The 18,261-nt window shown below is 34.0% G+C and overlaps 1 protein-coding gene across 4 annotated transcripts in view; it reads right to left on the minus strand.

Moving 5' to 3' along the window:
* The window catches only part of Grik2 (glutamate ionotropic receptor kainate type subunit 2), a 600,544-nt gene that overhangs the window by 188,730 nt on the left and 393,553 nt on the right, over nt 1-18,261 (minus strand). For all 4 annotated transcript variants that reach the window (XM_050120166.1, XM_050120163.1, XM_050120164.1 and 1 more), the window contains exon 11: nt 4,626-4,832. In XM_050120166.1, the coding sequence (XP_049976123.1) occupies nt 4,626-4,832 (207 nt within the window). The remainder of the gene's footprint in view (nt 1-4,625; nt 4,833-18,261) is intronic.

Consider the following 18,261-nt stretch of genomic DNA (forward strand, 5'->3'; position numbering starts at 1 on the left):
CTCTTATTACTACAATGTTTACTACTGTTACCATAAAAAGAATTGTGGAAACATCACACATGTTCCTCTCTGGAGAATGACAATACTGCTGCAGAGTATACCTAAAGGAAAGGAATTCAGAGGAAATGAATTGAGGGAGGGATGAGGACAGGGGTGACCAAAAAGAACTTGCTTACATTAATACAGTAAAAGAAGATCACTCTACATAGGTTCAGCTGGAAAAATCAAAACAAATTGAAATACAAAGACAGGTCAGTTGGCTCTCAAGAGGCACAGAGAAGATGCTCAAATAGAAACTGAGAAGGTTTGTATTTTACTGGGATTAGTAACACAGGCAACAATGAGAGCAAAGGGCAAAACGCTGGCTCAGGCACATCAGTGAAAACCTCAGTAACACACTGAATGAACTAGCCAAAAGAAATTTTCTATTTATATATTTATTTATTTATTTATTTATTTATTTATTTATTTAAGAATTCTAAGGGGAGGCGGCGGTGGGGAAGAGACAGAAATCTTTAACAAAAGAAATTTTCAATCCAGGTCTGGGCTTCAAAATTCAGAGGCTTGCAGGGCAGAGAGTGAAATGAATTTCTACCAAGCATGTAAGTGGTGTACAGTCAAAAGGACTGGTGGTCATAGCTTGAGAAAATATAGTTGAGGCTAGTAGCAAAAGGAATCTAAGAAAGGACTATAGGAAACAGAATGAGAGAGAAGCTTGCATAAAGCAGCTATCAGTGTTAGGAACTGTTGCATTCTAAAGATTAGCACAAACATGCATATGCAGCCTCTGAAGAAGGAGAGAAATAGAAACTATGTCCTCATTTTCCTTCCTCCTTGAACCTAGCTGAGCTATATTGACTCGATCCTTGTACAAGAGCCTCCTAGCACAGAGGCGATGGGGAAGTTTGGGTAAAGATTGAGAATAACTCAAGAAATATATTTTTAAGAAATAAACTGTAATTTGTTTTCATTTAGGGCTTGCAAATATATTATTGTGGCTATATAGCTTCAGAGCATTGCAAATTCATGACAAACTTTAAGCAAGGATAGACATAATAAAATTTCTCTTTCTGTAACAAGACTAACAGAACACAATATAGATGATGGATTAGAAGGGAAATATCATTATGCTGAAATATTAACATTGACAGAGTTGGTAAGCTTTCTGAGTTACTTAAGAGACATACTGAATAAGGTATGAAGAATTGAGAAATAATTTTTAAATGACTACTAAATTTTAGGCTGGAAAATGTATTGAATTTTTATAATATGAACAGGCAGAGAGAAGCCTCAGAAATCCTATACTTAAGGAAGATAGAAGATGGATTCTGTTTGGGACATGTTGCCTGTGAGCTCCTTGTGACAGATTTATGATGAAAACACAGTAAATGGAATAAGACACATGTAAAACTCACAGATGAAGACAAATAACATTGAAAGTTCAGTATAAATCTGGTAATCAAGCTCACAGAGTATAACCTGATAAACGAAAAATAAGCAATGGGAGGTAAGGGATGCTAGTCTGGTTACCAGTATGAATTACTAAACTGGGTAGAAGTGTGCATGTCCGCAAATTTGAAAGCTAAGATAAAATTTTAGAAAGAAAACATATGTTGACTATAATTAGCTTAATATGAACACGAAATGTTGAGAACCACGGCTTTAGGGGAAACAGAGACATGGGGAAGTCATGGAAATGAGTATGTAAAAGTAGACTGTTGTCTTGTTAGTGACAAAAAGAAAACAAATTAAGTCATGACAGCAAGAGTAAAATGAGTGAAAATCCTGAATATATACCAGTGGTCTCAATATTAAAAGAAATACTTTTTGAGAAATAATAAAAGTAATGATGTCCACATATTCCTCAGTGTGTGTGTGTGTGTGTGTGTGTGTGTGTGTGTGTATGTAAGTGTGTGCATGCTGCTTCTACCTGTGTGAGCCCAAGATCCTTGTGCATACTAGTCAGAAATCACACCACTGAGCTAAAGCTGTGTGTCTCACTCCTAGTTTTGGTATGGTATGCCATTTTCTATGACTCTAACACATTATCTCCTAGTCACTATTTTTGACTCTGACTTCCTTGAGAAAATATATACAGATAATCTATAAAGGAAGAAATTATAGAAAACTAATAAAAATGGTTTTTTCATAATTCAATCGCACAGTGTCCAATTACAAAAGTATTAATTGCATATACATACATATATATGTATATATGTAGAGAGAGAGAGAGAGAACATATATCTTAAAATGTCTATGAGGTAAAATTTCTATATTCTAACCAAATAAATTCTCACAGATTTCTACAGAGTACACACATTGTAGCAATTGGAGAAGTTACAGCACCTATTTTCAGAAATAAACATCTTCATTTCTGTTTGCAAACCTACTTCCTACATGTAAAATTTATATGTTCTATAAGAGAACTGACATTGAATCATAGGTTGTTGCTTGAGTTACATATTTCACACAAACCCATTACTCATAATATCTCTTTTTTTTCACAAAATACTTATCTTTGGATTTAGGAACTAAGAAAGAACAATAAATACAATTTGAAGACTTTTACAAATAAGGATGAAGTTGTTGAATTTCTGATAGGATAATCTAGACCTTCTGATGGCATATTCAGGGGAACATACAAGCAATCACAAGTAGATACTACATTTTGATGCTGTGGACAGAACCACACCAGGTCCATTTGCTATCCCTGACTTTACAAAGAAGAAAAACAATAAATAATCATTTCTGCTTAAACAGTCCCAGTTATGTCACTAATAAGCTACTAATTACAATTAGTAAATAATAGTAATAACAAATATTAAATAAATAATAACAGTACAGTTTAATATTTCACACTTGGCTGCAATATGAAAAAAGAATATAAGATTTTAGTGGGTTTTAAAAGACTATGTAAAATTAAAATACATATCCTAGTCATGCAAAACTTCTGAAAAATAGATGATAAAGTCTAGAACTTGGAATATTATTTAGTAAATCCTAGGCAAATAAGAGAAATATGAATGATTTAAATGAAATTAATAATTTATTTGTATTGTTATTCAGTTTGTGATCAAAGCAAACCCATTCTTCCCCTGCCTCTGGGAAAGAAAGCTTATGTAACAGTAAATACATATCAGCAAAGAGCTGTTAATAAATAATGTGCAAGTTGATAAGCAGTGGTTAACGCAAAATCCCATAGCAAGAAAAATGTTGATAGTAAGTGATGGGGCATCTATGTCATCAAGGTTAGTAGAGGGATCTAGGAGGCTCCACCTCTCTCTGCATGTCTATGAGCAGTTATTGTATGAGAGGGGAAGTGGTTTCAACTTCTTTAAGGGTGTAGCCACAGATAAGTTGTCCATGCTCCGATAAATAACTTTCGATCCATGCTTGTGAAAACAACTTAGATTAGACAAAGAGGATCAAACAATTAAAAATAAGAAAATATGGAAAGAGCAGAGAGGATTTGATTAGTGCGTTTATTTGACCTAGATTTGAAAAGGAGAATTTTAGCAGGAAATGGAGGGGTATGTAATAGGAGAATAAGGAAAGAATATGATTAAAATTTATTATGTACATGTATTAAATTGTCAAAGAATAAAAACAAAATAAAGTAAAATTTGATATAAAATGATGATGAGAAAAATCTGTGCAGATTTGATTTGCATTGGTAAGAGATTTATTGAGATAACAGTTCATATTGTTCTTTTCTTAACATTTTATTTTTCTTAGTATTGGTAATTAAACATATACCTTTCAAATGCTAGGCAAGGAATCTTCCACTTCACTTTATTCCACACTTCCTTTTGCTTTTTTTTTTTTTTTTTTTAGAAAGAGCCTCACTAAGCTGCCTAAGCCATTCTAGAACTTGGGATCCTCTTGCCCCATCCTCCTAAGTAACTGGGAGTCTACCCTTATGTTATCAGACATAACAACACAATAATTTTTTAAAGATAATTATTTTCATTATTTTCTATGCTTCTTACCTTAGTAATAATATTTTTATTTTGTAATATTAGTTGTATTATGACTCTTCCTATGGAATTTCTCAAATTAAACAAATTTCACAATATATAAAATGAAATACAATGCCATATAATGTTCTAAAATATAAGAATATATTTAAAATAAATTAATCTTTTAAAACACTAATTCTGATTTAGTATTTTCTGGCTTTTAAAGAACATCTATTTTGTCAATGAAAACAAGTCAAATGATGAATAAGACAGCTAAAACATCTATTTTTATGATTAAATTGCTTGTGTTCTTTTTGTACATTATTTTATTCTATGTTTCTATCCACATAGGTACAATGATTTTATCTCAAAGTATCCTGCCCTAAAATAAAATATTTAGAATTTACATTGTTTATTCTCTGCTTATTAGAAATTAGCACAGTGGAAATGAATTCACTTTTGGGAAATCACATCATGACAGAAAAATTAAGAATAGCTATCAGCTAATATCAAACCACTTAATCCAAAATAATTTAGTGCAGACATCTTTCTCAAATAGGTATATAGATTCTTCTTGGATTTGTTCATTTTTAGTGACAAAAATATATGCTTTGAATATATACAACAATCATCCAACAGTGGTAGGAAGTGGAAAAGGGTACTCACATGATCGATTAGCTCACGGACCATCCCATTCCATTGTCCATTCACATCATCCTGGGCTCCATATTTCCCATCCTCCACAAGTCTGATTTCATATGTGAAGCCTAGAATTGTAGATAACTCTCGTAGGAGATCAATACAGTAGCCCTCAAATCGATCATTCCCATAGAGAGGTTTGTCAGACTTCTTAAAAAGGACATAGGGTTCTTCCTGGAACATTAAACATGAAAGAGTGACACATCAGTCAACCAGGAAACAGCGTCAGAGCAATCATATTTCTTGGAAGACAGAAAATACTTCATTAATTTAGAACAGTAGTCAATTTAATTTTCTTCTCATTCTTTTAACATAGTTTGAAATATTTAAAAAGGAGATAGTGAACACAAATTTAGGTTTGTAGGATTTTATCATTTGTGCTATAGATACTGATATATCTTAAGGAATATTTGTGCCTTACAAGAAAATATTTAACTATAAAAGCCTCACATGTGTAATCATATATATTAATATATATATTAAGCCTCATATTACATTTTTGACATATGGAATATACTATGCATATATAATATTATATGTGTACTATATAATTTTTAGATGACCAAATTTGAATTACCATATTTATAAAATACTTCATAAAATGTTTCAATGAGATCTATGAATGAAAAAAATTCTGAATTCTTACTACATTTGTCATAAAATCATGAAGTTAAAAGTACAACAATGAATCTTAGAAGAAAAAGTAGTGGCTTCCTTAAAACACAGAGAGATATTCTGATGCTCAATAGTTTGAGTCAAATTCATTCTATGTCATTTTGTGTACATATTGTGAGCCCTCTCTACTTATACATGAAAGAAATCATTGAGTCAAGGCATTTATTTTTTTAGGAAACATTAAAAACATAAATAGATCAATCATGGAACTTCAGATGAAAGTTAGTAATAAAGAGATATAAAATAGATAAATAGCATAGAGAAAACTGCAAGGTACTTGGAAGACAGAGGCATAAAACAAAATTGACTTAGGTCCCTCAAAGCCTTTATTAAGGAAGTACAACATAAGATACATCCTAAATTAGGAAACAGAGGCAATGGATTTAAAAATTTGAAAGTAGATTTCAGGTCAAGGCATGAAGATCAAATGACATAGGAACGTTAATGAAAATAACAACTATTCTTGTGTTTAAAGTGACATCAAATGCGGGGAGAGAGAAAAAGTATTGAACAGATTTATAATGAGAAGCTTAAGGAGTCAAGCTAAATACCTTTGATTCTCTACCATAGCAATCAGAATGAATATATATATGTATAATTGTATATATGTACATATATGTATATGTACAACTATCTCACATTGAATGTGATCAGCCTTTATAAGTGTAAATAGAATTCAGACTTGGGTATATTTTAAAGAGTAGATAGAAAATGTTATTAGCATAGGCCATACTACTGCTCTTTACTCATATCAACCATTAATTATTTTAATAAGTCCCAAGCTTTGCCTTTACACAGAACTTCATATAAATGGAGAAGTACAGTATATAATCTTTTCAGGTTGGTTTTACATCAGTTGGCAGTGTGCTGTTCAGATTCTTTCTTTTTCTTTTTAGGCTTGAAAGCCCATTTCCCCTTAGGGCTCAATAATATTTTATTGTGCATATGTACCAAAGTTGCTTTTTCATTTTATTGCTAAAGAAACTAAAGAATGACCTACAAAATTTCCATATGGACATGTGTTCCAAATCTGTGTCAACACATGACTGCAATTTATTTGGGTAAATTTCAAACTATATGGTGCTGTATCTTTGATGAGTAAATGCCATGTTTCCCAATAGTCAGTGTTTTGAAGCAGTAGGAACAATCTGAGTTTTGGTGTTTTGTTCCTAGCCAATACTTACCATGATCAATGTTGTGTACATTTGGACATTATTAATGGATTGTGGTGAAGTTTCACTATTGTCTTAATTTGGAATTTCTTGATAATCCTACGATATTGAATATGTTTTCAAAAACTTTAACAGTTTTCTATCAGGACAGTATATATATATAAAATGTGCTTATATTCACAAATTATTTCTTATGGGAAATAGATCACTACAAGTATGACAGATGTGAATTTATCTTTCTACCAAAGGACACTTCCCTTCCATCACTGGCCTTCCAGTCCCATATATTAGAAAACACAACTCTAAAGGATTCATTCTATCTATGTGACATCTTTGCTTTACAATGGAAAGTAGCCATAGGTTAATACTGTCATTTACGCTATGTATTCCTGAACCAGAAGCAAAGAAATATTTAAAAAAAATTCAGAGATATCTAAGTGTCTCTACTAGGTTACAGTGTGATACTAACAATTCAATAGTTCCTGAATCCATATTAAAGGGTTAAATATTTAGAGGAAAAAAATAATGTTCCCTTGTAGAAGAGAGAGCAGTCTAAAAATTTTGGGTAGTTAGAATGTTATTCAAAAGAATCATGTAATTACAATAGATTAATTCTACAGAGTTCATACTCTGTTTTTAATCATTATGTGATTTACAAATAAATGGATGATGTTTGGTAGGTTTTATTCAAATTGCATAGAGTAGATACCTTGTTAAGCTCCATGAGCTAAGCAATAATGCTAACTGACATTTATCCAACCACTTACTATGCTCTAAGTTCTTTAATTATGTATTTCTTTAAAAGTCTACATGATATCAGTGTTGATATATATTTCAATTTACAGAAAGCAAACTGAGGGGGGGATGCTGAGAATTTTTTTTTTAAATTTCTGCCATAGACCAGTGGTGAGCATATATGTATTTACTAGTATTCCTGTAACTCTTCAGTATAAACCTGTTTATTCACATATCTTTAACAATCATTTTTGAACTTCATGTGAATGCATAATTATGCATAACTCATTATATGACTGAATACCTGTTGTATTGCTTTATTATTTTTTAATCAACTGGGATTAGATATTGGGCTATATTAATACATGCAAAATAGTATTATTTATTGAACAGCATAATCAAGACATCATTAAAGAAGAAAGTAATAAATATATAATTCAAAAAATTAACTTTCTAATCGATAAGTTAACACCCTTTCCTTGGTGTGGGAGAATGATCTGTGTTCTGTCAATTATATTTTAAATAAACACTTATTGGCCAGTAGCCAGGCAGGAAGTATAGGTGGGGCAACCAGGCAGGAAGTAGAGGTGGCCTTGGTGAGTTCCTGATAAAGCATCCCCATTGTCTCAGTGTGTGGGTGCCCCCCTCGCGGTCCTGAGTTCCTTGCTCATGCTCTCTCTCCTTCTTCTCCTGATTTGGACCTTGAGATTTCAGTTCGGTGCTCCAATGTGGGTCTCTGTCTCTACTAATGGATGTCTAATTTTATTACAGGCAAAACTGCACTTAAATGATGAAATCCACATGAGAAATCTTGCTAACCCTAATAAATAAAAGCAGGTAGCATGGAGAATGATTTCTAACAGAGATATATTTCTGCTTCATAAAAAACATAGCTAACTTAACTCTAACTGTCCCATAGAAATAATAGGAAAATTTAGAACCCTTCAGGTATTACATATCTAAAGGGAAAACTATAACAAAATCTACAATAGCAAGACATGTTTTCATTTGACATTTGTAACTTAAATAGGCCTCAATTATCTGGCTTTTAACAAATATTGACATAAAAGTTTCTGAATATGATTAATAAATTATCACATTTGAAAGCATGTAACTTTAAGTTTTGATAGATGCATATGGGTACATAAATTTGAAAACCCCATGATAAAAAGTAAACAGAAAAGAATTTAACTTTTGTGCACAAATTTTTCTTAAGTCATTTAAAGTAGGAAGACCTACTTCAATCCAGATCCTTCCAGGTGGGAAAATAAACCTTTAATCTGGGTGTCACATTGTTTTGGAAGCCTATAAATAGGTTATGGAAGAAGAATTTTTTTCTATTTGCTGTTTGCCCTTACACTGACTAGCAAGTTTATTCCTTCACTGGTATTAGAGACTAATTCTTTGAGATTCCAGTATATATTGTAAGCCAGCTAAAACATCCAACCTTGTGAGCTGAAAGATTCCTGGACTCTTGAGCCTTCCATTGGTAGCCATTGGACTACCTAGGCTACAACCTGTGAACTATTCTAAGACATCCCTTGTGTGTGTATGTGTGTGTGTGTGTGTGTGTGTGTGTGTGTGTGTGTGTGTAGATTTGATTTGTTTTAGCAGTTCTGTTCCTCTCGACAAGCCGGACTAAGAAAAAAAAAACATATCAAACTAAGTTTAAAGCATATATCTTGTCTTCTGGATTTAGTTTCTGGAAAACATTTCAAAAAATTAACAATGCAAACAATAAGTCATGTATGACCCCAAATAAATATGGTATATTGTATACACAGTATAATAAGAGCTATTTATAAATACAGTATTTATATTGAACACAGGCTTTGTGAATAGAAATTTAAGAAAACTTTTGATATGCTATATGATAATGTGAACATGAATATTTAATATTAGAAAGTATGTGAGACAATGGTTTTCCTGACACTTAGGAAAATTTTATTTCATGAAGTTAATTACAGAAAATCACTGCCTATATTCTCATGTTATCTGAATTTGTACAGTGTTTCTAGAAGGATTCTTCACTTCAATTTTCTCCCTCAGAAATCCACTGTGATAGAAAAATGTAGTTTTCATAATTCTGTCTAAATATCCTCCCATGTTTTCTTATCCTTTAATTTTTCTCTTATTCTTTCTCTGCACCAAAACTTTACTATGAGTAATGAAACTCCTCATAAGGACAGAATTATGTTGTCTATTATATTGTTAAATTTTCAGCAATGAAAAATAACACATTTAGTTATCATATCTCATATATCTTATTTATTTTATTGCATCTTCTAATGATGATTTTATTCTTATTTTAAAATTATCATCAAGTATAATTATCTTTATTTTCTTTATTCTTCAATTAATCTCCATTAGTAAATCATTTTAGTATCTCTCTAATAAAACATTCAGTCAATGAAAATCATTTAATAATTACTACAAATATAAGTAATTGGTCTCATGATGTTATGGAGATGAAAAGGCTGACTCGGTATCTGCCTAAGGAGCACAACATCCTGCAAAGATGATCTTGTGGGTGAATGATATCAGATGTCCTTCTGTACACTGCTGATTTGTGGCTTTTTATTGGTTGGTCAATATTGTCTTGGCCTATGGCAAGGCAAAATATAGCTAAGTGGGAAAGTAAAACTGAATATAAAGAGAAGATGGCTATGTCTTGTACATGCCAACAGTCACCAGCAGAGTAAGATGCCATAGCATTATTGGTGAGTCATGGGCTACTTGGCAAAACACAGATTAATAAAAATGGATTAATTTACATGTAAGAGGTAGTTAGTAATAAGCCTGAGTCATCAGTCAAACAATTATAGTTCATATTAAGTCTCTGAGTGATTGTTTTACAAGCAGCAGAAGGACCAGGTGGGACAGGTGGAACACAGTAAAGCCTCCAGCTACATTTGGTGCCCAACTCATGAGGCAAGAATTTTTACATAAGACCTGAGATACTTGAAACCCCATGAGGGAAGTGGGTGCTAAAACACATAAACCCAGAAAAAAAATTGTAAAAAAGTGTCTCTCATGTGGGTTTGGTACAAAGTTGCCAGGGCATTCAGGACTGAGCACAAGACAGAAGCATTTACAAGCTGGGAAGCATGCAGTGTGGTGGAATTACTTTTTACTCACACAGACAAAAAAAGTTTGTGGGCTACCTGCAAGCTACCTGGTAGCAACAGGAACCCCAGATATGAGGGGGGCACACAGTAAGCATGACTCTCCTGGGTACCTCTGCCATATTGGGAAGCCAACAGGGATAAAGCCAAGAGCCAAGCTCTATTTTTTGTCCTAGCCATGCCTACTTAGCAATTTAAAACAGAAAAAAAAAGATTACAGATATAAAATAAAGACAGGTTCAGACAAAAGGAAACCTCTAAATTGGTCACAGAGTATTTAAAAAAAATGTATATAGGCTTAAGAGAAAAAAAAATGGGATCTACCCTGCCCCCAATGTGTCATTCCCTGCAAGCTCTGTGGAGATGAACACTTCGTGGGCATAAGAGGCGAGACAACAATGGCCCTGGGGCCTAGGCCCCCCACTCCCTAAAACCTCCATGTGGGGGAAAGGCCAGGTACCTTCAGCATTCCTAGCAGCCAGCAGAGAACTGGTCTGCTACCCAGCCATTATCCTGCCCCCAAAGGCATCCTTCCTTACTAGCTCCATGGAGACCAATTCTTGTAGACATAAGAGCTGAAGGAAGACATGGGAAGGTGCCAATGCAAGAACTCCTTCAACATTTTAAAAAGCAACATGGTACCACCAGAACCCAGGAGACACACAAAAGGAAGACTTGATCATCCTAACCCAGAAGATATAGAAGAAAATGACTTTAAATATTACTTAATGAAAATGATGGAGACCTTTAAAGAGGAAGAAAAAAAAAAACTCCCTTAAAGAAATGGAAAAGAAGACAAACAAAAAGCTGGAAGAAATTAATAAATCCCTCAAAGAAACCCAAGAAAAAGCAATCAAACAGGTGAAGGAAACAGTTCAAGATTTGAAGATTGAAATAGAGATAATAAAGAAAACACAAACTGAGGGATCTCTGGAAATAGAAAATCTGGGTAAACAAACAGGAACAGGAGCAAACATCCACAGATACAAAAAATGGAGTAATCCACTATGTTTTATCAGATTACCATGGAGTAAAGTTAGAATTAAACAACAATACTACACCCAGAAACCCTATAAACTCATGGAAACTGAACAGTCAATGACTGCACCACTCCTGGCTCAAGGAAGAAAGAAATAAAAATCTTTCTTGAATTCAATGAAAATGAAGGAACAACATATCCAAACCTATGGAACACTATGAAAGCAGTGTTAAGAGGAAAGTTCATAGCACCAAGTGTCCATATAAGAAAAATGGAGAAAGCTCACATCAATGACCTAACAACATGCCTAAAAGCTCTAGAAAAAAAAGAAGCAGACTCACCCAAAAGGAGAAGAAGACAGGAAATAATCAAGTTGAGGGCTGAAACCAACAAAACAGAAACACAGAAAACCATACAAAGAATCAATGAAACAAACATCTGGTTCTTTGAGAAAATCAACAAGATTGACAAACCCTTATCCAAACTAATCAAAAGGAAGAGAGAGAACAACCAATTTAACAAAGTATGAAATGAAAAGGGGGACATAACAATGGACATTGAGGAAATGCAGAGAATCATTAGGTCCTACTGAAAAAAAAATCTGTACTCCACAAAACTGGAAAATGTAAAAAAAAATGGACAATTTTTTAGATAGATACCACTTACCAAAATTAAATCAAGACCAGATGAGCAATTAAAATAGAACTATAAGCTGCGAGAAGATGGAAGCTGCCATCTAAAACCTCCCAACCAATAAAAGCCCAGGGCTGGATGGTTTTAAAGCTGAATTCTACCAGAACTTTCAAGAAGAGCTAATATCTATACTCTTCAAAATTTCCACATAATAGAAACAGAAGGCTCACTGCCAAACTCTTTTTATGAAGCTACAGTTACCCTAATACCAAAACCGCACAAAGACTCAATCAAGAAAGAGAATTACAAACCAGTCTCATTCATGAATATGGATGCGAAAATTCTCAATAAAATTCTGGCAAACCAAATCCAAGAACACATCAAAAAAAATCATGACCAAGTAGGCTTCATCCCAGTGATGGAGGACTGGTTCAACATACAAAAATCAATCAATGTAATCCATCATATAAATAAACTGAAAGAAAAAAAACATATGATCATTTCACTGGATGCAGAGAAAGCATTTGACAAAATTCAACACCCCTTCATGATATAGGTCTTGGAGAGATTAGGGATACAAGGATCATATCTAAATATAATAAAAACAATATACAGTAAGCCAACAGCTAACATCAAATTAAATGGAGAAAAACCAAAGCAATTCCACTAAAATCAGGAACAAGACAAGGCTGTCCACTCTCTCCATATCTTTTCAACATAGTTCTTGAAGTTTTAGCAATAGCAATGAGACAACATAAGGAGATCAAGGGTATTCAAATAGGAAAGGAAAAAGTTAAACTTTCATTATTTACAGATGATATGATAGTGTATATAAGTGACCCCAAATCTCTACCAGAGAACTCTTACACCTGATTAATACCTTCAGGGTAGTGGCAGGATACAAGATCAACTCAAAAAGTCAGTAGCCCTTCTATACACAAAAAATAAAAAAGCAGAGAGGGAAATCAGAGAAACATCACCTTTCACAATAGCCACAAAGCACATAAAATATCTTGGGGTAACACTAACAAAGGACGTGAAAGACCTATTTGACAAGAACTTCAAGTCTTTGAAGAAAGAAATTGAAGAAGATACCAGAAAATGGAAAGATCTTCCATGCTCTTGGATAGGAAGGATCAACATAGTAAAAATGTCAATCTTACCAGAGGCAATCTATAGATTCAATGCATTCTCCATCAAAATCCCAACACAATTCTTCACAGACCTTGAAAGAATGATACCCAACTCAGTATGGAAAAATAAAAAAAAAACCAGGAGAGCCAAAAAAATCCTGTAAAACAAAGGAACTGCCGGAGGTATTATCATCCCTGACATCAAGCTCTATTACAGAGCTACAGTAATGAAAACAGCTTGATATTGGCATTATAAAAACAGAGACATTGACCAATGGAATTGAATTGAAGACCCAGATATTAATTCACACACCTATGAACATCTGATTTTTTACAAAGAAGCAAAAAAGATGCAGTGGGGAAAAAAGCATCTTCAACAAATGGTGGTATCATAACTGGATGTCAACCTGTAGAAAAATGAAAATGGATGCATATCTGTCACCATGCACAAAACTCATATCCATATGGATTAAAGACCTGAATATAAATCCAACTACACAGAATCTGATAGAGGAGAAAGTGGGAAGTAATCTTCAATGCCTGGCACAAGAGACCAGTTCCTAAATATAACCCAAATAGCACAGACAATACGAGCATCAATAAATAAATGGGACCCCCTGAAACTGAGAAGCTTCTGTAAAGCAAAGGATACAGTCAATAAGACAAAAAAGCAGCCTACTGAATGGGAAAAAAAAAAAACTTCACCAATCACTCATAAGACAAAGGACTGATCTACAAAATACATAAAGAACGCAAGAAATTTGACATTAAAATTCTAAATAACCCAATTAAAAAGTGGTGTGCTGAACTAAACACAATTTTCAACACAAGAATTTCAAATGGCCAAAAGATACTTAAGGACATGTTCAACTTCCTTAGCTATTGGGGATATGTAAATCAAAGCAACTTTGAGATACCATCTTACACCTGTCTGAATGTCTAAGATCAAAAACACTAGTGATAGCTTATGCTGGAGAGGTTGTGGAGCAAGGGGAACACTCATCCACTTCTGATGGGAATGCAAACTTGTACAACCACTTTGGAAATCAGTGTGGTGGTTTCTCAGAAAACTTGGAATCAACCTACCTCAGGATTCAGCAATTTCACTCTTGAGAATATACCCAAAAGATGCTCAGTCTTACTACAAGAGCAATTGTTGAGCTATTTTCATAGTAGAATTATTTGTAATAGCCAGAACTTGGAAACAGCCTAGATGCCCCTCAACTGAAGAAAGGATAAAGAAAGTGTGGTACATCTACACATTAGATTACTACTCATCATTAATAAACAATGACATCTTGAATTTGGCATGCAAATGGATGGAATTAGAAAACATCCTGAGGTAACCCAGACCCCAAAAAACAAATATGGTATGTACTCACTCATAAGTGGATACTAGTCATAAACAAAGGGCAACGAGCCTATAGCTCAGGATCCTAGAGAAACTAAGTAATAAGATGAACCACAGGAAAACATGTATAGACCCTACTGGAAATTAGAATCAGACAAAAATTTGGGAGCATGGGGTCAGGGAGTAGAAGGAAGGGGAGAAGGGTTGTTAAGGAGAACTTGAGAGAATGGGATAGTTGAGATGCAGGAAGGATAGATATGGGAGCAAGGAAAGAGATATCTTGATTGAAGGAGCCATTATGGGGTTAGCAAGAAACCTGGCTCTAAAAAAATGCCCAAGAACCCCCAGGGATGACCCAAGCTAAGACCCAAGCAATAGAGGAGAGGGTATCTGAACTGACCTTAAGCTGTAGTCAGTTACCTTATGATTATCTTAAATATCACCATAAACCCTTCATCCAACAACAGATGGGAATAGAGGCAATGATGCACATCAGAGCACACTGGACTGAGCTCCCAAGATCCAGTTGAAGAGTGGAAGGAATGAGAGTATGAGCAAGGAATTCAAGACCATGAGGGGGTCATCCAATGAGACAGTTTGCTTAAGCTAATGGAAGCTCACCAACTCCAACTGGACTGGGGGTGAACGATCATGACAACAGCCAAGCCCCTCTGAATGGGGGTTGGCAGCTGGGGCAGACTGAGGGGCCACTGATAGTGACACTGGGATGTGTCTCTACTGCATATACTGGCTTCATGAGATCCTAATCTCTTTGGATGTACACCTTGCTCAACCTAGATGTAGTAGGGAGTACCTTGGACTTTACATAGGGTGGGGTGCATGGCCCTCCCTTAGGGTTGGAGGGGTGGGAGAAGGGTCTATGGAGAGATAAGGAGGGGACTGGGAGGAGGGGAGGGAGTGGGAATTTGGATTGGTATTTTTTTAAGTAATAATAAAAAAGAAAGAAAATAGTTATAGGTAGCTATAGAAAGAAAGAAATAGTTTTGAAAAATAAAACAAAGTCTCTAAAGAGACATTAAAGCAATATAAAAGAAAAAAGCTAGATAAAGATGGAAAGTACATAAGGAGTCTGGACCTGTACAATAGTGTTGAGTTTTTAATTTTTTTGGCTGCTAAAAAACAAAGGATAGCTGCTAAGAAAATGTTACTGAAAGATATACTGATAAATATATCAACCTAAATATTTTTAAATGCCTTAATTTTAAAACAAAAGTCAAAAATATACTTGTAAAATGAAACTTAAAAGACGCATTGCTTTGTAAAAGCTGTTCTGATTCTGTTTCCATAGAAAATGAGAAGCTATACATTCCTTCCAGATAAATATGATTTGATTGACCAAGACACTCTCAAAGGTCTCTGATGAATGCCCCAAAGTTAGAAAAGAACGTTGGGTGACTGTCCAGGCAGCAGATATCTTTGTCATTTGTAGAGTTTTGAAAGTTGCTTGCAATGCACATCCTGTTTACTCAGGTAATATTAAATCCTTCTTGGGTCTTTGACTGAATTGAAAACTAGATAGTTATAATTATGGTTTTCCTTAGTTCTGATAAAAGACAAATTAAATATGAAACTTTAGACTAACAAAAATATGATGAATAATAGAGTATTTCCTTAATTTTTCCAAAAACAAGTAGACTAAATAGTACAACTATAATTCTTGCTTAATACCTGTTTTGTTATATGTAATTTTACAATACTAACATTAAAATCTTCCTCTTTAATTAGACAGAAAAGGGAAAAGGTGTGAATTGTCTTCAGCATGCTGTGGATATGTATTGCTTTTATTGTTTGATGAATTAAGCTGCTTTGGCCTATGGCAGGGAAGATTATAGCTAGGCAGGAATGCCAAATTGAATAAAAAGAAGAGCAGAGTCTGAAAGATGCCAAAAGCCACCAGAGGAGTGAGATGTCAGAGCAATATCGGTAAACCATAGTACATATGATGATATGCAGTTTAATAGAAATGGGTTAATTCATATGTAAGACCCAGCCAGTAATATGCCTGAGCCTTCACTCAAACAATTATACTTAAAATTAAGCCTCCAAATGATTATTTTATAAGTGAATGTGGGACCAGGTAGAATATAGAAAAGCCTCCAGCTACATGGAGGTGACAGTATACCAATGTCACAAGGAAATGTCCTATAAATTTTATTCTACTCTATACCATATAGAAACGATTTTATCCCAATTTTCATTGCCAAAGTTATAAATGGAGGCTTTTGATGTGCCCCCAGAGACTCTGATTTAAGGAAACAAAGTTTTAATAGTGGGTTTTCACCATTACATGAAACATAATCTTCTAGTAGTGTTACTGGGGAGTTGGTGCTTGTTAGTGTAATGGAGCCTATAAGAACACAGCCACCACCCCTAAGGCATTGCAGTTTGGTCTCATGCTCTGTTGCCCACCTTGTGAGATTTTTAATATTTTTCTAATTTAGGATTCTTTTTCATCTTTATTTTAGAAAGAGGTTGGAAAAAGTAGTGAGTCTAATATAGTCAAATATAAAAATTCTGTGTTACATACCTGCAACTGACAAGTGAGGAAATATGGAGCAAAAATCTAGGGGAGTTTAGAAACTTCTTTCTATGATAATCTTTTTAAAGTTATTGCTATCACTATTTAGAATTTAGACTTTAAATGTGGATTTAAAGATGGAGCAAATGAAGCGTGTAAGAAGGACATTATCAAACATTTGGAAGAGAATTTGATCATCAAGTTCCTAAGGCTTGATTTTAGTTATACTTTTAGACACAGGCTGGTCTCAAATGTGCTGTAATCTGCTTTGTCTCCAAAAGATGATAAAATGGAATTATTAGCTTGCTTTCCAACACATAATTAATATTTTGAATTTTTTTTTGCCAGGTGCAATAATTTGAGTTTGAAGACTTTCTGCTTTTAGAAAGGAATCTGTAACATTGCCTTTTTCTGACTTTACATGCCAAAAGGTGACATATATTTATAAGAAAAATATGAGATAAAAACCAAATGCTAATTACCTTCATCCCCCTAGGAACTTAAGTGAGTCATGAAAAGCCTGCTGCATTCCTGAGCTTACAGGGAAAGGTAGCAGCATGATGATCCCCAGACAAAGAGCCACTGAGAAGCCTTTTCTATCTGCTACATGAAGTAACTTTCAGCCACTGTCCTTGATGATCATTCAAACTAGTGCCACATTTATTTTGTTTCTTAGAATTTTGTAAATAAATACTCATTTCTTGTTGTCCTTTAAACTGGAAGAACCAACTAAAAGGCCTTTGTTGAGACTGATATTCAATTCAGAAACTATGTATGATGTAGTTATGGAAAAGGTTAATATTTATTCATAAATATGAATATTTAAATAAATTCAGTTATATTTATTAGTAAAAACTTCTAGTCTTTTTAGGCTAACATATTTTCTTCACTGCATTTTTTTCTGGTAAAACATGCTACAAACTATGATTTCAAGAAAACACATTTAAAATACTTGAAAATTCTTTGTTGTATATGCAATAAGCAACATCTTATTCAAGACTCCTTGACAAAGGAATCTTGGTGTGATGTTCAACAAAAATGGTCCCCATAGGTTCATGTCTTTGAATGCTTATCACTAGGGAGTGGAACTATTTGAAAGGATTCAAATGATTAGGTGGCGAGGTCTTATTTGAGTAGGCATAAAACTTTGTTGGAAGAACTGGCTTTGAAGCTTCAAAAGCCCAAGCTGTTCTCCCCCCACCCTCTCTCTCTTCCTTTCTCTCTCTCTCTCTCTCTCTCTCTCTCTCTCTCTCTCTCTCTC

Source organism: Alexandromys fortis, unplaced genomic scaffold, assembly GCF_014885135.2.
Source record: "Alexandromys fortis isolate MF-2015 unplaced genomic scaffold, M_Fortis_MF-2015_v1.1 scaffold_141, whole genome shotgun sequence".
Taxonomy (NCBI): Eukaryota; Metazoa; Chordata; class Mammalia; order Rodentia; family Cricetidae; genus Alexandromys; species Alexandromys fortis.